The 24,636-nt window shown below is 52.6% G+C and overlaps 1 protein-coding gene across 4 annotated transcripts; it reads left to right on the forward strand.

Moving 5' to 3' along the window:
- The first annotated feature begins 5,481 nt into the window (after window positions 1-5,481).
- On the forward strand, window positions 5,482-14,030 carry ASB10 (ankyrin repeat and SOCS box containing 10). 4 transcript variants are annotated; one of them, XM_014890417.2, is made up of 5 exons: window positions 5,482-6,068; window positions 10,098-10,368; window positions 10,781-11,285; window positions 13,017-13,130; window positions 13,375-14,030. In XM_014890417.2, exons 1-5 carry the CDS (start codon window positions 5,777-5,779, stop codon window positions 13,558-13,560), a joined length of 1,368 nt encoding a protein of 455 aa, XP_014745903.2. In that variant the 5' UTR covers window positions 5,482-5,776; the 3' UTR covers window positions 13,561-14,030. The 4 variants fall into 4 exon arrangements, with proteins under 4 accessions (XP_014745903.2, XP_088027775.1, XP_088027826.1 ...); XM_088171649.1 differs by lacking the exon at window positions 5,482-6,068 and adding an exon at window positions 8,713-9,043; XM_088171700.1 differs by lacking the exons at window positions 5,482-6,068; window positions 13,017-13,130; window positions 13,375-14,030 and adding exons at window positions 8,713-9,043; window positions 12,693-12,959.
- Window positions 14,031-24,636: the final 10,606 nt, after the last annotated feature.

A 24,636-nucleotide genomic window follows, 5' to 3' on the forward strand; every position in this document is an offset into this window, starting at 1 on the left:
AGAGGAACTTCTCAGATGCAGACAGGTCTCTGATGTATAAACAAGGATTGCAGATATGCGTTTAAAGCAAAAGCAGCTGTAGCTGCACTAGAGGTCACAGTAGACCAAGGCTTGTAAAATGGAATCTATAAATGTGCTTTATCAGCTTTGATTTAACCTTGATTTGTTCTGTGGTGACAGTTTGTTGGGCCGTGCTGAAGCAGCTGTGGTCAACAGATGTTCTGGAGCACTGATCTCAGAGACAGCCACAAGCTGAGGCAGTGCCACTTCAAGCTGTTTCAGCTGAGAATCTTAGGGTTTTGCAGAAAAGCAAAACTATCAATAAATTACAAGAAATGCTCCTTAGTTGCTAGGACAGTAATTTCTGTAAAGGAAGTGACCTGGTGCCTGCACAGTCACACTTGCCTGTTATCCAAAAGAAAGGTTGGTTCTAACACAGCCACATCCAGAAGTGGCAGGTGCAGGCTCGTGGATTCCCTTGTGTGTGTGCTGCAAGTAGATCCATGCACCACAACAGCAGCAGGAGGATGAGTCAGGCCCAGAACACGGCAGCGTGTGCAGCCTCTGGCACATCCAGGGAAGCAGATGGCAATTCTCCAAACCGGAGAGTTCAGTGCTGCCTGCACTGCTCAGTGCGTGAGCCTCCATCCTTGGTGTGTAGGGCTCCCTGTGCCTAATGCTGAGTGACCAATTGCTGCTCCTCCACCAGCGGGCTCCCTTCCAACTAAATGGGGTTTTTTTTAGCAAAGAGAGCCGTGTGTTTATCACTGTGTAATGCTGTGTATCACAAAGAGGGTGCCAGCTGGGGAGGGACACAACAGCCCCCAGCTCCTTCAGCACAAGAGTCCCTCCCTGTGAGCTGTGACCTGAGGCCAAGGCAGCACAGCTCCCGTTACAAGGAGGGTGGTGGAATGTCCCTCGGTCTGGGGAGCCCTGTACTGTTCCTTGACAGCACACAGCCCCTTACGAAGCACAGATGGTGATGTCCCCTGCTCCTCACTCCCAGTATTAGTCACTCCTGTTTCGAGAGGATCCCACCAACAAATATCTTCACAAACCCATTCTTCACAAAGGTACTGACATGACCATTCCAGCCTGATCACTAATGTTTCAGTTTCTGGGAGCAAGGACCTCGCTGTGGCACTGACCCCCCTTGCCACTGTGACTTTGGCTCGTTTGGCAGCTCGCTCCCCTTTGCAGCCGTGCTCTCGGAGAGATGGGGATGCTGAGGAGCAGCTGGAGCTGCAGTTCTCCTCCTGCCCTGGAGATGGGTGTCTGTGACTACCTGATCCCAGATCCATTTCTGCGCTGCCAGCAGGCTGCCTGGGAGCGTGCAGCTTGCTCCGGCACCCCGGCTCTCCTGGCAGGGACCTGGCTGGGGGGGAGAAGCTGCTGATTTATGGTGAAGTGACAGGCTGTGTCCTGGAGCTGTCGAGTGAGCCCCAGAGAAAGGGTTTAAAGGTGCTTGATTCTCCAATACTCCACTTTTGCATCCTGCTTCGTGTCACACTCCCCTTGAAGAACGGAGTTGGAGATTGGCCCCACGTTCCTCTTACTCCATCCCTGCATTTCCTCGGAGATGTGACAGGTAGTGCAGATGCACTAAGACTGAGGGGCAGGAGGAGGAGACTGCTCTTGGAGTGAGGGAGTTCCACACTGAACCAGCCCACATTGTCCCTTTCCCATTTCCCATACGGGTGGGTTCATCTCTTGCTGTACAGAGATCCTGCTGCTTGTTTCCCCAAATTGCCCCTGGAGCTGCCCGGGGTGCCTGCACAGGGTGTCACACACGGTTGTCTTTTCCTGAGATGCACCCTGTGTTAGCTGATGAGCTTTGTGAGGACCATGCCTCAGCTCAGCTGCTTTCACACTGGGATTGTGGCTCCAGCCAGATCTGGGAGAAGCTGCTTTTAGGCTCTGCCACCCAGTGGGGACTCACAAGGCACTCGTCACTGTGAGAACAACTCAGAAGTACTCAGGTAACACTAAAAGCAAAACTTGGAGCCTGTGCAGGCTTTCTTCCAAAGTGTCCTGGGGCTGCCTTGCTCCATGTGAGTCTGCCTTTGTCCAGGTCTGCCTGTGTCTTCTCAAGTCTCACAGCATCACTGTCATGTTGCATGTCCCTGGCCCCATGTCTATATTCTGATTAAGCTGTGCATATCTGTGAGCTAGAAACAATTAATTTTTTTTGTCCTTTCTTTAACCTCTCAAAAAGAGCAGTATAGTGCTGAATGAGCATTCATGAAAATATCACCAATGCCTGTTTTCCTTTCTGCAAGAGAGCAATGGCTTAAGAGCTTTCTCTCACATGGAGGAGGACCAGGAGGCAGAGCATCCCTGAGCTCTGTTATGAGGGGAGGGAGATTTTTGGGCAGTGGAGGCTGGCAGCAGTGTGCAGACCTGTGTGCGTTCCTCTTGCCGTGCTGTGTCCCTTGGCAGCCGTGTTGCCAGGTGGCTGCTCCGGTGCCTCATTAGACACCGTTCCAAATAGCAGAGGCAGGAGCAGTTCAGCACATGGAGGGAAATGAGCTGGTGATGGATAGCCCTGGTGATGCCAAAGCTGTTAAAAGATGAACCTCTGATGTACAGCCGAGGTTCCAGCAATGGGCTCTCATCCTCTCTGTGCTCCACTGCCAGTGTGTGGGGATGGTGCTGCTCTGTGCCACTTCCCTTCTCTGTTTACTCTGAGCGCTGGCAGCTCGTGGTGGCGTTAGAATCCCTGCATGGAGGAAAGGAGAGGGGTGATGATCCAAGGTCAGGCAGGCACTCCCTCATCAGCAGATGCACTGCTGCCTGAAGCCCTGCCGTCCCTGGTGCTGCCAGTGCTGTAATGGAACTGAGCACCCACAGCACCCTTGGAGCTGTCTCTGTTCTCCCCAGCAAGGGTTGCTACAAATAGTTTGTTTCCTTGGGTTTTTTTCTCTCTTTTCATGCTCTGTTTGCTCTGGATTCTTGGATCTAACCAACAATAATGCTGCTTTCTTCATCTCCCCTGCTCAGGATTGTGCTCAGGGGTGTGGGAGGTATTCAGATCAAGTGGAAAAGTAAATCTTGTGTTGTGACCATAACTTCCAGGGCCATATGGAGGAGGTCTGAAAGCATTCTTGTTCTCATCCTGTTCTCTCCCTGTGTAGCCCTGTATTACCTGATGTCAAACTGGGCAGAGGCAGAAAGCCCTGCTCCCTGACATGGAGCCCTGGGTTCTGGCTCAGAGTGCCCCTGCGCCTGGAAGCTGCTCTGGGGCTGGAGCTCACTGGGATGGGGACAAAAGCTCTGTTCTCACATGAGCAATGTGCATCGGCCTGGGCTCAAGACAGGTACCAGTGGTGCCCTGTTTGGCCTCCAAGGAAGAGGAGGAGGATGCTTCCATGTGGCCCCATGCAGGGTGTGGGGCTGGAGAAGAGGATGACACGGGCAGAGTGGCCCCATGAGGAATGGCTGCTGCAGGCCACACGCCGTTTTCCCATTAGTGAGTGTTTAGTTCAGCGTTTTAAATAATTGTGTCCTCGGAATGATATTTAAAATCCATTTGGGAGGCAATGAGGCGGGAAAGTGCTTGTGCCATTGTGATGACGCTGCGCAGGCCGTGCCACACATGCATATTACAAACTCGTTACAGGCTCGTCTCCACACATGCTGCTCCCTCCCCACACAACCTCGCTCTGAGGCTCTCAAGGCATCTCCCCCACCATGGCTGCAGTGCTTGGCCCGATGGAGACATTTGTTTGACAAGATGGTGTCCTCTGGGGTGAGAGATAAGGCATGACCAGGTCGTGGCAGCTGAGTGCTGTCCATGGGATAGAGGTGTGTGGAGCATGCCTGGTGATGGAGCTGTTGTTCAGGTGTCCTGGCCTTCACCTCTGCTCACTTTCTCACCAGCCCTTGGACTTGTGTCACTGCAGGTTCCTCACCCTGAAGCCCCAGGGCTTTCAGCTGCTGTGCTCTGGGCACTGTTGGAGGAGTTACCAGCTATCCCAGGCTGGCTCTGAAGCTGAGGACAAGCCTGTACTCCTGGATGTCCATGGGAGATGCACGAGCTGGAGGGACTGGGAGGGAGTTGATGGAGCAGCAGCGGTGCTTCTGTGGGTGCTGGTTATTGGCTGCCTGGCCTTGCTGCTCTTTCTGTTTCTGTTCCTCTCTGACTGCTGTATGGGCACCCTCTGCTGTCCCCTCAAGCCATGCAAGATAGAAATCCTATATGGGAGGACAAGGCAGTATTCAGTCCTTATCCTGTTCTTCCTGATCATGTTCAGGCCCTCCTAGCCAGGATCCCAGCTGTGGTTTTTTCTCAGTGCGATCTTGTGACCAAACATTAGTGGGGTGAGGACAGAAGCTCCAGGTGTACTCAAGGACGTGTTGGACTCTGACATTTCTCTCTTTCTCTGTGACCCAGCTGGCTGTTCTTCTGGATAGGAAGGGGATCACTCTGACACCCTTTTCTCTGCCTGCACTAAGTGTGAAGAGCTTGCCTGCCCTCAGCCAGCATGCAAGGGGTAATGGGGTAGGGGACACCTGTAGTCAGGGTGTTCCTCCCAAGGGCCTCTTCTGGATGGTCTTGGGTGCATGAATAGTGCTGAGTGAGAGGGGTTAGTTTGGGATTCTGTTCCTAAGCCCATAGCTAGGGGAGAATAATGGCATTGATTCCAGTGGTAGGAACAGCACGAGTTGTAAAGACAGGTTGGAGAGGAACTAAGAGTTCTTAGCTTCTCCTTTTCCTCATCTCTTAGGGAACCCAGACTTCCTGTACTCAAAGTTCTCCAAGTCAGGGCTGTTGCTCTGAGCCCCTCACCTGGCTGGAGGAGTCTGTGAAGCTCGGATGTGGATTCCACAGTGGAGCTGGAGATGCAGCCACTGCATCCTTCAGGAGTGCAGTGTGCTCCCAATCCAACACCAGTGGGATGCTGCAAGTGCTCTCTGGCACAGAGCATCAGTGCAGTGGCAATGGGAATATTTGGCATGATCCCAGTCCTGGGAGTAGTTCATGGACCCTCTTCAGCTTCTAGGTTCTTATGTAACTGTTTTCTTTGCTCTGGAAACAGCTGCCAAAAGGAACACAAGCAAAGTCTGGATCCCTGTTTGACCAGCACCTCCAACCACACCACAAAGAACTTGATCCCAGTTTGGGACCAATGTGACAGGATAATCTGTGTTGTACCAGATGCTTTTCTCAGGGCTCAGGCTCACACCTCTCTGCCCTTCTGTATCCTGCTCAGCCCTGTGGGCTGCCAGCCTTGCTGTCCCAGGGAAGGGGTTGATTCCAGAGCAGTGTGTGGTACTTGTGAGAGTCTTTTGGTCCCTGTGGAGTTGCCTGTGAGGAAGACCCCTGTCCTTAGTCCTTTATGACTTCTGACACCAAGTCTGATCCAGGCCTTTCCCAAGCTCCCCCTCACCTACCCAGCTCCCCGCCATGGCTGCTCCCCCCTTACTCTGCCTCTTTCTCAGTGGCACTGCTGTGTGGAGCAGGGGCTCTTTGCAGAGCAAGCAAGCACTAAGAGAATGTATCCAGGCTGCCTGCCACCCCTGTCCTGTGCCTAGTCTGTGCTGGTGATTGCATCTAGCAGCTGAAAATAAGCTCTTGGAAGAAGGGGAGGTGGTGAGGAGTTGCCAAGCCAGGCTATTTATACTGGGTGATTCAGGCTCATGCCTGAGTCCAGCCAGATGCAGGGGAGCTGGAACCCAGGAGCAACCTGCAAAGGAGAAACCCTTGAACAAGAGGCTCTTTGCTGCAATAGCTCACTTACTGTGTGGCTCAGATTTCTCGGGTTAGTTACCCGTGATGGACTGCACCTTCCCTCTCTGCTCTGCCACGCAGCGCTCGCTGCAGCCGGCTCGGTGGAAGAATTCCCACAGTGTGAGGTCCCACCACAGCGAGCACAGCCTGAGCCCAGATGGCTCAGGACACCAGCACAGCTGCCTGGAGCCACTGGAGTGCCGGGATCTGCTGGTCCAGAATGCACTCTTCACTGGAGATCTGGACATGGTGCAGAAGTACTTCACCAAGGGTGCAGCCGTCGATCTCGTCATTGAGACCAGGGGCGATGTGCTGCGCTGGACCAGCACCAAACGTGGTGGGTATGAAGGACTGAGACATAGGGGATAGAAAATGCCCAGGATGGGGTCCGAAGATAGGGCTCAGGCACCTGAGAAATATGTTGAAAGGAATCCCCAGTGGTGGAAAAAGGGTGAGGGAAGAAGGACTTGGGAAGAACAGCTTTGGTGTGAGGAAGGAAGTTTCCAAGGCTGTACAACAAATAGTAGCAGGCTTGTTGAAGGTGGCATGAGGTAGATCTATTGGGAAATAATGAGAATAGGGCCCCTGGAAGAATTGCTGGAGAAGCACACCCCCAGGACTGTGCTGGTAGAGATTGCTGGGGTGGATGTGAAATATGTGTGAGGTGGGGAGCGTGCATGGGTGAAAAAGCATCAGAATGCTGTTCTGTTCCATGAGATAGATTTGACAGGGGGAGCAGAAATCCAGTCTATGAGAAAGATGGTGGGAGCAAACTTTCCTCAGTGACAGGAGGTAGGAGCTGATCATTCTTGGTGTTTCTTTCCATCTGTACATCTCACTGTACCTTGTCCAGGCACATCTTGGGGCTACCACACACGCTTCCACACTCTGGTTCCTTTAATTCACCTTCTCATCAACAGCATCTATGAGTTCCTCAGTAAGCAATGCAGGGTATTCAAGGGAGAGGTGTGCTGGGCAGCCGGGATGTGCCCTTGCTCTTGCTGCTGTCAAGTAGAGCTGTGGTGCAGGCAGGCTCCCAGAATTCAAGAGCGTCAAGTGAGGAAAGGTCCTTAACTGTACCACCCTCCTCTACAGAAGGTTGGTGGCAAAAGCCACCCATGCCAGAATGGAAGAGCTGTTGGTGGAGCTGCTTTCCCAGAGGAGCAGGCCAAGTGTCCTGGTGCTTAGTCAGACAGCAGCGTTTTGTGGGGATCCACTGCAGCAAGAGACAAACAGGGGACATGGGCTGGCAGATGCACGTGCTGCTACTTGAGAGTGGTGAAGATTATTTATTGAGTTGCAAGATTTGTACAACACAAGTTTTGAATTGCTACGGTCTACTTAGGAATGAAATCACTAAAGGTATTACTCCTTGTGTAACTGAGACCATTTGTTACTAAAATATGAATTGGGCGTTGTAACTCCTGTCTTATGCTAGGCTGGCAGACACTGGAGCAGTCAGTCTCTCGCTTGTAAAGGTTTGTGCCCCAGAGAAAATGGAACAGACAATGTAAAACAACCTCATGCAGAAATTTCTCCAATCAATAAAGTTTCAAGACATGAAAAACCCAAACAAACAAGATCATTCATCAAGCACAGAGCAAAAATGTGCTACCAAATTTATCAGATAAGAATACAGAACAAAAACCAAAACAAACCTTCATGCTACCCGAGGCTTGTCTCGGTATCTCACTGACCATGTGGGTTCTTAGAACTGACTCAGTGACCCTAACAGTAGGTTCCAGTGACCGTGTCTTTCCCACATCACCTCGTTGGTATTTTAAGGTGCCCAGAGGAAGTGTAAACTGTCTAGTGTCACTTACACAGCTTTCTGCCTCCCTGGTGCATGACTGGGAACTTCAAGCTCTTACGGGATACCTGCTTATATCCTTGGGCAAATAGAAGGTCCTTTCAGGTGAGAACATCTGCCAAGGGCTTCCCTTTCTTTACCCCTTTGCATGCTACGTTTTAGTCAGACAAGGTGGAGTCTGCACACACAGAGCAAACTGGATACTGTCAGTGTAGAACTTGCTTATTTATTCTCATTACTGAGGAGGGTAAAGTTCCCTGTCTTACCCTCTGCTCTGATCCCCTGGTAATTGTTGCTTGCTGGTCTATTGGGGTCACTTAACTGCTGTTCAGCTGTATGATCTGAGTAGTTCCATGACACAAAATTAAACTGAACTCTACCAGCCTTCCATGCAGTTTGACATGTTCCCTAGATCACATGGTGTGAAGAATATGTACACAGTGCTAACGGCATGTGAGCAAGGCACGCTCTTGTGTGACCGAGGTGGGCGGGCTGGCTGTCTGCAGCCAAGTGGGGTCACCAGCTCAGGTGACAGGACTGCGGTGAGCAACCGAGCCAGGACAGTGTCTGAGGGCTGAAACGGAACACTACAGCTATGCAGAGGTGCTGTGCAAGGCTGGATATCAAGAAAAAGGAGGAAGTGGGGAGGGTCTAAGGAATAATTACCTCAATTTTTTCCCATCCTTGTACCTATTTTTACCACTTCTTTGGCTTTGATTAAAAAGAGCTGTCCTGCAGCTTGTTTAAAAACCGTCCTAGTGCCAATGCCTCAGGTGCAACTGGTAAACGGGTGTGCAGTGCTGGAGATATGTGTGGAGCCAAGGGGTGAACAAAGGCAGGGAGATGTGCGTGGAGCTGCTGGAGTCATGCTGTTGTGGTCTGGGCAGTACTGGGAAATACACTGAGTAGATATGAAACAATTTCCCTCTCTGTTGTCTTAGTGATTCTCATCCCCATTTCTACCCTTCAGGCTCCCCTACCCTCCCTGAGGACTTTCCATTCACAGCAGGGCACTGCTGAGGTACTGCTGCCTGAGTGGAGAGCCTTTATCAGCCTCTTGGCCCCAGCATTTGGTCACAAGGTTTCCCAGAATAGAACAGCTGAGACTTGATCTGTGCCCAGCCGGAGCCAAAGAGAGGGGTGTGATGCGTTCCCCTCCCTGTGGCACACCCCAGGCTGGCAGGCAGGCAGGCTGCTGGTAGGGCTGTGCCTTCAGAGCCTGGCTGGGGTGCACCAGCAGGTCCTGTGCAGGTCTCTGAGGAGGGTCTGGCTGGTTGTTATGGGCAGCAGCACAGGCGGAAGAGATGAGAGCCAGGAGCCCATCCGCACACGGCAGGCGGATGGCCCTGCCCAGGTGTTCTGGCAGGCCCTGCTGGCTGGGGACCAGGGCACTGTAGCCGAGATCCTCAGAGATCCTGGGAACAACCTGAGCCCCAGTGCTGTGTTTGACACCAGTGACCTGGAAGAGTGGAAGAACTACCGCTTCAACCCCCGCGGGCTGAGTATGGGGGAGCAGCGGGGCTCAGTCCTGGGGGTGTGCTGTGGGGCATGGCTCTTGCTGGGCTTGTGTTACGGTTGCTACTTGGGCTGCAGAGGAGTGGGAATGGCAAAAAGAACATGGGGATGTGGTCAGGCTCTCCTGTGCTCCTTGTGGAAGGGAGTTCCTGTTTCTGAGAGCACAGGGTGCATCCAGGAAACCTGGTTCCTCTCGCAGGGATTGTCTGAAGTGCTTGGGAACTGCCCTGTGTGCAGCCAGCACCGCGCTGCCACTGCGGGTTGTGCCAGACTTTCACCGCAGGAGTTAGACCTTTGAGATGGTTCTGGTTGAGTTTGAACCTGGCCCTGGAAAACACAGATGACCTCATATTGGCTCTGCAAGAAGGAGCTGAGAGGATGTAGTGTGGAACACGCCATGCAGTCTGGGATGCCCTCCAGCTCCCTCTGGGTAGGAAGCAAGAAGCACAGCTTAAGGAGCTTTTTTTCCTGTAGCATGTGCAGGCTGTTAGCCAGCAGACTGCACCAGCTCAGCGATGGTTTGTGCTTGGTCAGCAGCATCTTTGAGAGCTGGCACGTTTCAGCCCCTTGCTGTCTCCTAGGCCCTAGATGTCCATCTCTGCTGTAGCCCATTGTCAGCCTCTGCCCAGGGCTTGAGTCCCCTGTGTGTGGGGCACTCGCTCTGACACCTCTCTCCTGCCTGGTTCCTTGTGCTTGTGCTGCTGCACACGTGGTGTTTGGCCTGGCCACCTCGTTGCCGTCAGCCCTGCTCGTGCCCCAGACCCTTTATCCGCCACACTCCTCACAACAGAAACCCCCCGTAGTCACCTGCGGCACAGGTGAGGGACACACAGCCCAGCACAGCCTCGGCCTGTGTGCCCTGAGAGCCTCCCAGGGACCTCTGCCTTCGGCAGGCCAGTCCAAACACGGGGATCTTGCAGGGAAGGGACTGGAAGTCCCACAAGCCTCTCAGGGGGACGCCCATCGGGTACTTCGAGGGAAAGGCCGGGCTCTTTGCTCACGGCGGCCGGACGCGGCTCCCTAACCTGTCTCCCCCTGCAGGACTGTGGTCTCTGAGCTACGAGCAGGAGCTGACCACGCCGCTGCTGATCACGGCCAGCCGCGGGCACACGGCCTGCCTGCGGCTGCTGCTGCTGCGCGGCGCCGCCGTGGATTTCGCTCCGGGCGGGCGCACGGCGCTGCACGCGGCCTGCGCGGCCTCCAGCGCCGCCTGCGCGCGCCTGCTGCTCCGCGCCGGAGCGCACCCCGAGGCGCTCTCCGAGGATGGACACCGGCCCCTGCACCTCTGCTGCAAGAGCTCCGACTCCATCGAGTGAGTTCTGCTCGGGGCGGGGCGGGGCACGGCCATCCTCCCTCCCCCGCCAGCCTAGTCCCGTGTAGGAGGGGCCCCTGCTCATCCCTGAGGGTGGGTTGGTGGGTGCACAATGGGCGTGTTCTTGGTGCCTGTTCAGCATCACCTCTGAGGTCTAGCTGGTGACTGCAAGCTCGTGTCCTTAGCAGGTGCAGCCAAGGAGCCAGTGGTCACGCCACTTTAAGAGGTCTGTGTGGAGTTAGCTGAAATTAGGGTGCCAGTATCTCTGCTCACCAGTCATCCTGGTTTAAAATCACTGCTCCAGGGCATGAGGAGCAGGGGTTTTTGGACTCTGTGTACAGATGTGGGGGCTGAGAGGTAGGATGGGAGGTGGAGATGAGAAATGGTCACCAAGTCACCTTGGGCCACACAGGTGTGTCCGGCTGCTGCTGCAGCATGGTGCCAGCGTGAACAGCCAGACGGAGGAGGAGAACGACACGGCACTGCACGTGGCATCGCGGCACGGCCTGGCAGAGCACGTCCAGCTGCTTCTGCACCATGGGGCTGAACTGGAGGTGAAGAACAAGGAGGGGCAAACGCCACTGAATGCTGCCTGTGCTCAGCACCACCAGCCCCAGGACATGGACCGGTACTACCGCGTCTGCCAGCTGCTGGTGGAGAGCGGTGCCAGCATCAACGCCGCGGACCGGGACCGGCAGCACCCGCTTCACCTGGCCTGCAAGAATGCCAATGCTCAAATCGTAGAGTTACTGCTGGCCCGGGGTGCCAACGTCAATGTCATGAACTATGGTGGCAACACGGCCCTGCACAACATCCTGCAAGTAGCTGCCTACAAGCTGGAGCATCGCCCGGAGCTCGTGGTGCGAGCGCTGCTCAACCACGGGGCCGTGCGCGTCTGGCCAGGCTCCCTCCTCAAGGTGCGGGGCTCCAGAGCAGTGTGCTGGGAGGGGAAGGCTGTGAGCATCATCAGGGCCCCAGTGGGCCCTCCTGTCACAGCAGGGCTCGTTCCATGGCAGCCTGTTCGCTGTCCTGCCCTGCTCTGCCCAGGGCCTGGTAAGGGAAAACTGGCATTATTGGTATGGGAACCCTCGATGTTTTCCCCTGGGGTATGTTTTGCTGTAAGACTCTCCTGCTTCTGTCTGCTAAGGTGTGTGGACAGTACTCACCCAGTTTCCATAATTACTTGCTCTGAAAAGTGTTGGTTCTTTTCCTCTGGAAGTATTTTTTTTCTCAGGGGCACACCCTCCAGCTCCTGCTGTCTCTGCAAGACACCAGCAGACAAAGGGTTAATTTCCTGTCTTAATTCCTGAGCAGTGCAATAATTACCCAGCCCGGAGATCAGCAGATTGCTCTCCCCTTTGGGAAAATACAGGAAAATCAACAATTAACACTAATTAATCTCCTATTAACGCCAGATAATGAGGATCACTGGTACAGCCAGAATAGACTCTGACAGCTACTGCTGGCCTGGGCCATGGGGAGTGGCAGCCCGGAGCCGGGGAAATCTGCCTCTGTGCGGCTTTGCCGGGGTGGGGTGTGCTCCAAGGGCTGCCCTGTTGCTAGGTACACAGCACTGGTGTGTCACCTGCACCTGTGTGAATGTGGGACACACCAGAGATGTTGTACAAATACGTGTGAAGTCTTCTGGGGCTCTGTGCCACCCTTGACATGGGCACAGCACTACTTTAGACACAGGTACAGATGTCTCTGCAGCCCTGCACCAAACAGGCACAATCCTGCATCCCTGAGACACTGGTGTGGCCCTCAACAGAGGCATAGTGTGCTGTGCTCTGGCTGATCACAAAACGAGTGCTAGCACCTGCCCTGGAATGGCTCTAACTACCCAAATGTGAGGTAAGGAGCCTGATGTAAAGCAGAGTGTTGGTTTTTGTAAGCTACTTGCAGCAGTGAAGCTGGTGGAGATCATCACCCCAGCCATGTACGATGGTCCCTGTGTCTGAGGAGAAGCTGTGGGGACCTGAAGGCAGCCATGCTGTGCATGTTGAGGGGTGGCTCAGTCCTCTTTGCAAAGAGGGATGCTCTGGTGCTTCATACCTACAGTGGTTTTTCTCTCCTGGGTCAGCATGAGAGAAGGACAGGAGTTCACCAGATTTACCACATCTGGATTGAGCAGTACTTTAGGAGGTAACAATGGGACTTGCAGGATCTTGCCCAATGATGGTGATCAGCTGCTCTTGATACCTTAAGTTTTAGCTTTCATATTTTTCAGACTCTGTACTGCATTAGTGTGTAAGTCTGAACTTCATATGAAGTGTTAACGAGTTCTCCTCCCAGCTCAGTCAGACAAAACGATCCTTTTCCAGCCCCAGAACCAAGGACACCACTGCAGCTTCAGCCCCAAAAAGTGCAAACAGCAGAAAATTGAAGAGAGCAGTCTGGGAGGATGGGACTGCAGAACCTGGAGCTGGAATTGGACAATTAACCCCAATATGGAAATGGACTAAAACTTATAAAAGTGTGAAAATTCATGATCTATCATCTATTTTGGATGTAGCCCTGGCCAGGCTCTTGCACTGCCCAAGGCGTATCCTGTGAAAGCCTTTTAATAAATCCCTACTCTGTTCCTTTAACGCTGTCCAGCCTCTGTCCTGGGCAGCCTCTGAGGGCATCACTCTGTCCCTGGCCAGGTGCTGCGGTACTGCCACCTCTGCCCACGTGTCATCGAGGCCCTGGTGAACAGCTACAGCCACGTGCGCGTCTCCGAGGACTGGGAGGCCGCAGTGCCAGCAGAGGTTGTACAGGTAAGGGCACAAATGCTGCCTGAAGAACACACGGCCACGTTCTGATGGGTTGCCAGGGGCATCTGGGCCTGGAGGGAGTTGGGCAGAGCTGGGCTGGCCGTGCGGGGTGGCAGGACACAGGGATGGTGCTGCTGGGGACAGGGAGGATGCTCCATAGTGAGGCAAGGACATGGCTGGTTCTGCCTCTGGTGCCAGGGTGATATCTTCAACTTTGCACACCTCTGGTTCATTTTTCTCTCTGCAGAAATACCCATGTTTCTACCAGTCGCTCTTCTCCCTGGGGCACAAACCTCGCTCCTTGCAGCACCTGGCTCGCTGCTGTCTCAGGACCCTCCTGGAGGGCCGGCTGCTTCTGGTGCTGTCCCAGCTGCACCTGCCAAGTGCCCTGCACCAGTTCCTGCTGCTTGGCTTCGAGGATGTTCTCTACTAGGGGTGGCAGTTCCAGTCCTGCTGTGCCTTTCTGGGCAGGTGTTCCATCCCCGCCAATGCACTCTGTGCTTTCCCAGCCACCCCCTTCCCCTCACCCCACTCCTGCCTGGCCACATCAACCCCCTGTGCCAAGCCTGTTGCTGTGTCCCACCTTGTTGCTGCTCCAACCAGCTTTGTGCTCTGCATCAGGTACCTGTTTTGGAGCATTCTGTTGGTCCGTACTAATCCAGAGAGACTCCAGACTAACAACAGGAGGTATGGGAATTAGGGCATTTTGTGGCACAAGGAGCAAAGACACTGCATGGATCACAGGCTTAGTAGTAGGATATCAGTTTCCCTATCCCAAATCCAAATACTCTAGCCTGTACTAGGCAGCTCTAGTGCCCTGGATGATTGTTGTGGTCCTGTCTTTAGTCAGTTGCTTAGTCTGTACCCAAAGGTGTTTGGAATAAATCCTGTTCTTTATACCTACCTGAGCACGACTTCTACATTTCTTTGAAGACTGTCCTGACAGAGCTCACCTGACATGCCATGGGTGGTGACACATGCACTCAGAGCTGTGCACCCACCTGCTTCTCAGAGGGAAATGTGTGGTAGGTGTTCAATCAAACCCCTTTCATGAAGGTTCAGTGTCTGTGTTACCTGAGCTCGGGGCAGGATGGCCGTGCTGGTGCAGCCCGGAGGGTGCACTGCTCCCTGCTGGCTGAGGAGGAATGTGGAGAGCGCTGCTGGCCTGGGCAGGGAGCAGCCAGCACCCAGAGCACAGTGCAGGGTCAGGCCTGGGCTGCACCACGCTCTTGGCAAGGTAAAGGGAAATGTTTTATCCTACGACTTCAAGACACAGTTGTAAAGAAAAGGAAGCACTATCCATCCTTTCATGATCTGCTGTAAGCAAACTTCATTACTGCTTCTGGCTGAAGGAATACCTTGGGCGCCCCAGGTGTGGCTGGCATGGGTACCCAGGGCAGCAGACTGTGGGTCCCTCCTATGCTGCACTCGTTCTGCCTGGGCTCTCTTCACAGCCACGTCAAGAGCAGGACTCTGCAGCGTGCAGCTCTGAAGGCAGAGCTGTTTGACAGACACGATGGTGCTGTCTGCTCCTGCCTCTCTGGGCACACGGGCTGTAGCTCTGTGCCCTCAGTTATTGTCATGCCCTGCTGCTCTGAGGTGAGCCCAAAATCACCCTGAGAGCTGATTGTGCTGTTCCTAATGTGCCTGCACTGCTGATGTGCCACAGCAGGAATGTAACAGGGTACAGAGGGATGTGTTTATGTGATACAGGTACACATAAGGTGCCTGGAAAGCACTTGTGCCTGCTTTGGTGTGGGTTCTACTGCATACAGAGATGGTTCATCTCAGGAAGGTTTAACTGTGTGCTTTATGGCATACAGGGCCAGACGGGTGAGGGGTTGGCTTGACCACAACGATCTGCAAAGCTGGGATGAAGCGTATAGGGAAGCTAAAGTTTTAAAAATACATGGATGATGGCCTGCCCTCTCACCATGGAGCAGCAGTGCACTTCCCTTACACCAGTGTAGGAATGGAGTCTGAATGCCATGCAGTTACCTCCTTCCTGCTGGCTGAACTGGCTCGTCTGCTGAGGGGATCTGTTTATGTGATCAGGGCCAGTGATCTTGTGCCCAAAGCCTAAGTACCACTCTAGAGAGTTCATTTTCAGCCAGCTGATGTCTGTGAGTGAAGAAGGAAGAGGAAGGCCTGTCCTTTTTGGTGCAGCACAATCTGGGATTGCCTTAGCCTGGCCTGGTGTCCTGGTCTGAGGGCAGCCTGCAGAGCAGCACACCTGGACCATCCTTCTCTCCAGCATTGTCCCTATGCCTGCAGTAACTTGTGCTCAGTAATGCATGCTCAGCCATAGTAATAGCTCCTTAAAACAGGGAGGAGTTGAATTTAATAGTTTGCTTTATTTTGTAGTTGTTACTTGCCACTGCTAGGCTTATAGCTGTTTCCTGGGTCTTGCTGGTTGCTTTTGCCAGCTCTAGGGCTGCTCTGCACTGGCTGATGGGGCAGCTCCAGATCTTCCAGTGGGAAGAGGTGAACCCACAGGCTCTGGTTTCTGCAAATGTAGGAGCAGATGGAGCTCTGGCACATCCTAGTCCTTCGTGGACTAAGGTTTTGTGGCTCAGACAGACGCCTGCTGCAACAAAGGACCCGTGGTGGGGCTGCAGGTGCATTTCCAGGGCTCCTCTCAGAGCCACCAGGTCTGCAGACAGAGCATCCTAGTGTGCCTGGGAGGGCTGAGGTCAGATGGGTGGCTGAGAGGAACAGGCCATCTCTGGCCACACATCTTCAGAAACTGAATTTTGTCTGTGCTCCTACCAAAACTGAAAGGGCATCAGTTCATTATTAGTTATAATTAGTTATTATCATATTATAAGGATACCACTGGGTGAGTGTCTTCAAGGAATGTGAGGCTGGTAGAAAAAAAGGAGAACCTTTTACAGCATAACCAAGGCAACTGATGGGGAAAAAACGAAACCAAATCAAACAATCCACCAGAAAAACTTCTGAGAACTCCAGCCCTTTGGCAAACAGAAACAATCAGAAAGGTTCAAGCTAAGATGCAGGCCGAGTGCAAATGTTCTGACTTCAACTCAGTTATGCTAATTGATTAGCAATTGATTTTAAAAACATTTACAAGAACAGATTTTAAAATATTTAATGTTCCAGAGTACATTCTGGCAATTTAACAACCTTTGCTATTTTCTCAGGTTTCTGAAGGGGAAATTCTTAATGCAGCACTGGAGGTACTTGTGAGGACATTTTTGCCAGGGAAATGTAACCATCCTGAGTTAGAGGGAGGGCTGTGGTCTCCACTGAGAATGCCAGACCTCGGGGTTCAGCACAGGGCATGTGGTTCTGGTGTGTTTTTATCATCTGCTGCAGGCACAGGCAGCTGCTGGTCACTTCTGTGCCCTGGCTTTGCTGAGAAGGTCTCTGGGGCACAGGCTGGTACTCCTGCTGCAGCACCCAGCCGGTTTGTCAGCAGAGCAGCCATGGCAAGATGCACCCTCAGCATGGAGAAGTGAGTCCACTGCTGCATTCTCAGTGCAGCCATGCCAGTGACGTGCTCTGAAAGTGTCATCCCAGCTGCAGCCACTGGATCCTGCTTTGGCCCTCTCTGTGCAGCCAAACATTGTGTTGATCCCCTCCCTCTCTTTATCTTTCTGCTGTCACTGTCATGTTTCATTTGATGCCATGTAAGAACATACGGGCAACGATTGTTTCTCTTCATCATGTAATTTAAAACTATACAGATCTGTGCTATTTCCCTCCTTACGTGGGCTGGAATTGTGTCCAGCTGTGCTGTTCCTGCATGGGAGCTGTCACCCAGCCCTGACTCCACACACAGGGTTTTCCTGGGCCTTTACCTGTTGCAGTGCATCCCTTGGGATGGAGGGAGCCCAGCTGTGCACAGCACTCGAAATGCGGTTGTGCTGTGATTGTGTGACGGTTCTTCTGCTGTGGACTTGAGATCCACACAAATGCTCAGGACCCCTGGACTCATATTCGATGTGATTTGAGCACTTGCACAGCCCAGGAGGAGGCCTGAGCAGTGATGCCTCCAGTCTGTGCTCTGTGCTCCCACTGCAGATGCTGCAACCTCTGATGTTTTCCAGACTTGTTTCATCCATGGTGCAGTCCCTGGGTTAAAGTGAAGGCCCATTCTCCAAACACATTGCACCTTATACTTCAGTGTAACCATCCAGGCTGTTCATGAACCTGGTGTTTCCAGCCACCCAGATCAGGTTGTCTTGAGCAAGTGCCACCTGTTACTTTTACCATCCCAACAATTAATTTCTATCCATTCCAATAATTTTATCAGCAACTGGTTTTTATTTCTCCCTGATTGCTACTAGCATATAGAATTGATATGTGAAGAGAATAAAGCTAGAAATACACCTGTCAAATGGCTGTGCAAGATAAGTCTCCTCAGTCACCAAGTTCTTTTGGATCTGTTAATACTGAGGGCACTAACTGCAGCATACAGCTAATGTTTCCTATTAGAATGCCATGCAGAACTTAGTCAAATGACTTACAGGTTTCTAGGCATGGCACATCTCTCTCATTAGCTTTATCAAACCTGTAGGCTTATGAAAAGTTTACATAAAATAATTTGAAAATACTTCTTTCAAATTGCTTTAAATTGTGTTCTAGTTTTTACTAACTTGCTCAGGACATTGTTTGACTGCTTGTCTGTGATTGCTTGGGAGGTATGTTGAACTAACTGCTGTGTAGTTTCTTGGATATCCATGTGAACACATTTAAATACTGACAAGACATTGGTATTTTTCCCCCTAGTAATCTTAAGTTCCCCAGTGTGCCATGATTTGTTATAAAGAAAAAAAAATGGTTCAGTGAACTCATTAGCCAATTAAATACTCTTGGATGTAAGCTCTTCTCCTGCACATTATAAAAATTGTTACTTACACAGTTTAGCATCTTCCTTAATTACTGATGGAATAGAAAGTATTTCATTACCACTGTAAAAAATGAATATTGCACATAGTTGTTTCAAATGCAGAGCAGAAATATTTACTGAGTTACTGGTTTTCATGGTGCAGAATGTGCTGCACACGGACACCTGGGGCAGGTGCCCAGTGCCTGCAGCTCTGGATGGGTGTTTCAGAAAGCTGGAGTGAACACAGGAGTTGAGAGCAGCACAGCAGAGGCTGATGGACTGCAGTGGGAGCAGGGAGACGAGGGGGTTGGACACACCAGGGCTGCTCTCAGTCCTGTGTGCAGCTGTGGGTGCTGTTCTCCAGCTCAGGGCTCACAGGGCAGCAGGGGCTGAGAGCCCAAGCAGTGCCAGGGACCCTTCATTGTGCCCTGGCACCCGTGGCTGCACCCTGCCCTGACTTCTTGCTCAACCTCCGTGCAGGGCTCATTCAGCACTGTCAGGCCTTCCCAGTGGCACTCGGAGCTAAAACCAGATCCACTGGCTGCAAATTGAAGCTGTGCAAACACATATTAGAAATGAGGCATTTTTAATAGCAAGGGCAATTAATCTTCTAGTTAATTGCGTCTTAGAACAGATTATCATGGTGGATGTAGATTTCTTATCTCAGGGGTTATTCTTAAACCACATGGGGATCTGCCCTAGCCCAGACCAAGGTTCATCTGAATGGTGCTCAGCCCAGTCCCAAAGAGATCAGGCTGATTAATTACAGATCTGTGCACCTTCACTGGGCTGCCACAAGCTGCTGTCACCACTGAGACTGTGTTTGGCCCCAGGATAATAAGTTCCAGTTTCTCTTCCCAGAGCTGCTAACTCCATTCACACCTCATTGACAGCTCTGACTTAACCTGAGTTTCCTTCGTTGTGACCCCACTGATCTGTACTGGTTCTATCAGCTTCCTTGTTCTGAATGTGCTGCCTGCCCTGGTTTCTGAGAAACACGTTCTAAAATAAATGGGGATGCTGCTTTTACAAAGTTATTTAAATATTTGCTCTTACACCACTTCTCTCACAAGCTTTAGCTTTGACATCTCAGCCGTTTGACAGCACCAAGCATGTTTCACTGGAGTGGGATGGACAGTGGCCAGGAGTTCCGAAGGACCCCAGGGCTGGATGTGATCCACAAAGGCAAAGCTCATCCTTTCCCCAGCACACGAGTGTCTCAGGGGCTGGGATTCCCCCCAGGGCACTGCAAGGTGCCCTGACCCGGGGCAGTGAGAACCTCACCCCAAGCTGTGACCCCACACAGCAACACAGCCCCCCTGAGCTGCTCTCTCTCAGGGCTTCTGGTCTTTGTGAGGAGCACGACTCCAAACACTCCCTGCACTTCTGTTTCCAGGCAGAGGTGCTGTAGCAGATGCTGATGCTCCACAGGTGAGTCCCGGGGGAGCAGACCCCTTCTGCACTCCGGTGCTCTGTGGGCTGCCAGCCCCGCTCTGTTTTCTGGCTCATTGCCACCTGTCAGCAGTGTCACCTGCAGCTTCTTACCGGGGGTGGGGGCTTCAGGTCGCTAAAAGAATCACCAGCAAAGATATCAACAAAAGCAGGTTTGGTACAACCTTGCAGTGCTATCAGCAGAAAGCAAGAATGGTCAGAAGACAAGGAAATGACCAACAAAAGCCACCTCAAAGACCTGGAGCTGGAGAAACCTGAGCAATGACAAAATAACAGTTATCTTAACATGGAAAAATGATCTGAGCACCTCTCCTATGAGGAAAGGCTGAGGGAGCTGGAACTGTTCAGCCTGGGGAAGGGAAGGAGCCAGGGGATCTCACCAGTGTGGATAAATACCCGATTTTTCCACAGGGAGGGCACAAAGGCAATGGAGTCAGGCCGGTTTCAGTGATGCCTCTGACTGGATTGTGCTCCCAGCTGAAGAAACGATGTTCATGTGCCAGCTTGTATTGTGCACAGTGTTGTATAACCCATCTTGCTCTGAATCCTGCATCCTGCACTCTGAGAACACCAGCTTTGCTTATAGGCTCTCACAGAGTCTGTACAGTGACCTGCAGGTGATGGACATCTCCTGAATGAAAGGTTCTGGAGTGCCATGCTCATTTAACTGCTGGGGCAGAGCAGTGCACTTGGAGAGAGTTGCTGCTGGGCTAAACGTGCAGGAGGTACCAGCCCTGTGCCTTAGAAGAGAAGTCCCATAAATTATCTGAAGAATCTGGCTAACATCGTTCTCCCTGAGCAGGATCCAAACACAGGAGTGAGGGAGGGCTCGGCTCTTCTAAGCAGATCAATCCTCAAAGAAATATGTGAAAGGAGTATGTGAACCTTGTCCAGGACTACAGAAACAAAAATTTCCGGTCTGAGGTCTTGTCAGCAGCAAACCCATGCACCTGGGAACGCTCTTGTACTGTCAATGAGGATCCTGGATTCTCTTTGTTCTAGCTATGGCTCTGCCATGTCTAGCTCTGCAGTACCTTTCCCAGGCATGCACACACAGACAAGTGTCTCTGTCAGAAGCTGAAGACAGAAGTACAAGGGCAGTTCTGCAGTCAGGGAGAGCCTGTGGGACCATGTCTGCAGAGGCCAGCTGGGGTGTCCTGGGTGTCCCTTGCACGTGAGCTGTTGTCCACCTCGGGCAGTGTGTGGCTGCAGAGGCTGAAGGACCAAAATCTGTGCCTGGCAGGAGCCCAGCTTCAGTCAAACAACATCATGGCCACAGCCATGACTTCCCAAACTTTGAGTAAATAATTTTACAACGTTACTCTTGCTTTTAATATGTTTAGCAGCTATATTGCAGGAATGCCTAGAGGCTGTGACTAGATTTAGTCCTGTTGTGCTAGATTTCGTGCAGAGATAGTAAGTGGAGCAGGTAGAGGCATAAAGTTAAGACTGCATAGCAGTTTCCATTAGGAAGACCTGCTTTCATTTCCCAGTCTGTCATTACACTTTAACTGTTGCAGTTATGGTTGCTGTGCTGTCTTACTCAGAACTTAACCCATTACAGATACAGCAAAAATTAATTGGCCTGCATTTGGCCAACAGCTGGTGCATCAGGAATACACTCCAGACTCTCCACCTCAGAGAGGAGAGTTGGCCCGGGTGGTTCTTTTTCTGCCCAGCAGCACGGGACCAAATTCTCCTTAATTAACAGCCTCTGAGGATCCCACTTTGCATGTTCTGAACAAGCACATTTTTACAGGCTGATGGTTTTCCCCCAGGATCCCCTGTGCTGACCAGACAGGTCGTGCCCCGCCTTCAGTACAGACACTGTGTCCCAAGAGTTGAGCAGGACACTTCCCAGGCTTTCCTACTGACTCCAGAAAAGCAGGAAAATGGACTTGTCCGTGTTCACATGTCTGCAGAAAGGAATGGAGAACAGGAGGTGGAAGAGGAGGAGGAAGCTTGAGGAGTTCTGATGCAGAAAACAGAGGAGTGGTAAGCAAAGGCAGACTGAGGATGGAGGAGATGGGCCAAGCTGGTCTGTGATTGCTGAGGGCACTGCTTGCAGAGACTGGACTTGAATCCAGCACTCAGAGCCCAGCTTGGTGAGACTCAGGACCACCTGCTGAGACTGAAAAACACGAGCCATGACACAGTGACCCCAAAACAGGAGAGAGCAGGTCTCCCGAGACTTTTTATTAACTCAGTGCCTGATAATGTACCTAGCGAGCTCCTGAGCGATCTCCATCAACAGCTGGGAGTGCAATGAGACCAGGGGCTTTATAAATTGCACACATAATCAGTATTTCTGCTGTACCTGGCACGTTGGACAGTCTATCTCCAGGCACATCAAGGAAACATACCAGCTCCTTGAGAGGGAGGGATGGAGCCCTTTAAAAACTGGAATCGAGGGGCTTTCTGCAGAGGTGTGTTACAGTGTGTGGAGAAGGAAAAGATGCCCAGGGAGCATCTGAGCAGTGGAGGTCTGAGCCTCAAGTGGAAGCCATGGAAACTGCATTTCAGTAGGCAGCAAGAAGCTGTGAAAGATTAGACAGAGATTACACAATTGAAATTGGGAAAGCCTATGAAGTCCAGTTGGTGGACGTTCAGCCTGGACCCTCATTCCAAGTTGGCTCACCCTGTGAGGATGTAGGAGCTCTGCCCCATTTGATGTACACATGAGAGCATAGCAGGACAATCTTTGCTTTATTATTCTTACAACCTTTCCTTTTTCTGCAGTCTTTCAACATATCCTTCTCTGCACTATCTGCACTTGAGTTTCTACTTCTGCTACAAAGTCTCATGAGGCAAAGTAAACCAAAGTGGAGTAAATTGTTGGGGCCCTGAGTACATTCCCCCCTCCTGGAGGTTTGGCTCTCCAGGGTCAGGGTCAGGGCCAATTTATAGGATGCAGCCATCTGTCATCAGATCTGCTCTGTTCACCTTCGCCAGATCTTGTGGGAATGCACCCTGGTCAGTGAAGCCTTGCTACAGCCCCTCCTGCCTGGCTGCCCACCCCTCTGGAAGCAGCCTTTCCTTGCAGCTCCTAGCATGGAGCAGAGACTCAATGTTTGAAGGGAGAGGGGAGCTGCGGGTAATGCAAGCAATGCTCAGGTAAGCAGAACCTTAGTGTTGGAGACATCAGCAGGGACTTGCAGAGTGCAAGCTACAGCTGTGCAGAGGGCAGTGCTGAGCTTGTGCTGTTTCCTTCGGGCAGGACCTGCCGCTGTGGGCACGGGCTGCCATCCTCCCTCGTGGGACACACGGCTCACCCCCAGCAAGGTCACTAGAGAGAGGAGCTTCCTGCTGCTCCCAAATATCTTGCTAACCTATCTGTAGGTGTGAGGTGTGGGTTGGTTGCACAGAAAAGGTTCATCGAACAAGTGATCAAATTGTATTTGCTCAGGAGTCAGAAAGCTGCTTGCACAGCCTGGATCTGGGCCCTCTTGAGTGCAGTCTTGAGATCCAGTAACACATGGCTATGCTTTCACTTTCTCCACGGTCCAAGGTGCTTTCATAGCAGGGAATGGACCCAAGCTATGTGCACTGAAGATGACTCCAACCTGAAGGTTCCTTTACCAAGACATCTGGTGGACGATGCCATGTCCCTTATTGTATCACAACTGGTCTCTGTGATGGGATTCATCCAAATGCTTGTCGCTGCCATGTTCCTTCCCAGCACGGAGTCTGGGCCCTAATCCTGGACTAGGGGCCACAGGCAGTCAATGACCTGCAAAGTCGAGCATCTCTCACTCTCCCAGCGATCCAAGGGCAGGAGATGTCTGCATCAGAGTGGTGACAGGGATCCCCTATGCCAGACCTCAGTTTCCTGATTCAGTATTTGAGTCTGGATGATTATTTACCACTGACTTCTCCACACCCATTTTCCTCACTCGGAGCAAGGCTGTTTTTGCTGAGGAGGGGTAATTCTTTGGGACCACAAGGATGTGCCACAGGAAAAGTCACAAAAGACATGAAAGAAAGAAGAGGCTGTGTGATATCCTATCTGGCCCGTATCTGAATCCCCATACTGGGGATTCAGATTGTGCCTGTTCAGTGGAGGAAGGCTGAGTACCCCACTTTCAGCACAGTGGGTCCATTTTGCTTCACTTAAATGCTCCACACAAGATCCAAGTGTCCAACTCCGTGGCTGGGCTGCCACATCCCACAGAAAACACACACCTCAAAGTGGTGTTCCAGACCCCTCAGGGACAGAGCAGAAGGTGATGGTGGAGAAATCCATGTGTTTACACAGATATCAATGCCATCAGGGAGCCTGGGTAGCCAAGCAGCCAGGAGTGCTGCATCCCTGGACAAAGGGGGAATGCAGGCAGGAACACAGAGGGGACATGAGAAGAGGAATACCCCTAGGTGAGAGCTAGAGGTCTGGAGTGTCACCGTGCCGCTGAAACTACAGTGGAGTGAGCATAGATGTGACTTCAGCTTGCATTTCTTGGCTTCCAAGCACTTAAAAAATCCTGATGCTCTTCTGAAGCAGGGCTTCGGTTTGCCTATTGCAGGTCTGGTGAGCAGCTCTCTGTAGACAGAGGACAACCCAAATGCCTAGCTGGGGACAGAAAGTCCTGTTTTAGCGTGGGGACTCCCCACACGGGGCAGGCGATGTTTTTCCGGACACAGAGCACAGCGGAGCCGCGCAGTTCTCGCCGCGGCTCGGGAGCTTTCGACTCGCACGGGTCTCGCTGCTCTGCGGATGGAGCGATGCACACCAGGGCCGCCACCCGGGGGCGAGTCCGACACACGGAGTGCGGCGGGGACAGCGGTGTCGGGGCCGCGGGCCAGCAGCAGGAGGGGGCATTTCAGGATACACACACCGCGCTCCCACCCGGACCCGAGTGCGTCTGCGGGAGGCCCCGCGATCTTCCCGGCCCCGCGGCGCCCGAGCCCGCCGCTCTCACGGGGATCCCGCTCGGAGCTGACCAGGCTCCAGGGCCGAGAAGGGACGCTCCCGACCCTGCCCCGAGGTTCCTCCCCGCGCCCTGTTCGGGCGGTCTGCGGGCACGGCACGGCACGGCACGGCCCCGGTCCGTCGGGGCGCTGGAGCCCGCCCTTGGCGGCCGTCCTAGCCGCGGGCTCGGCCGTCAGGAGCTGCCGAGAGGGCCGGCTCGGGTCCGGTTGGAGCAGCCAGGGCGGTGCCGGGCGGAGCGGAGGCGGCTCGCCCCGTCCGTGGGCCCGGGCCCGGAGAGG

This window comes from Sturnus vulgaris, chromosome 1, assembly GCF_052056855.1.
Source record: "Sturnus vulgaris isolate bStuVul1 chromosome 1, bStuVul1.hap1, whole genome shotgun sequence".
Lineage (NCBI taxonomy): Eukaryota > Metazoa > Chordata > Aves > Passeriformes > Sturnidae > Sturnus > Sturnus vulgaris.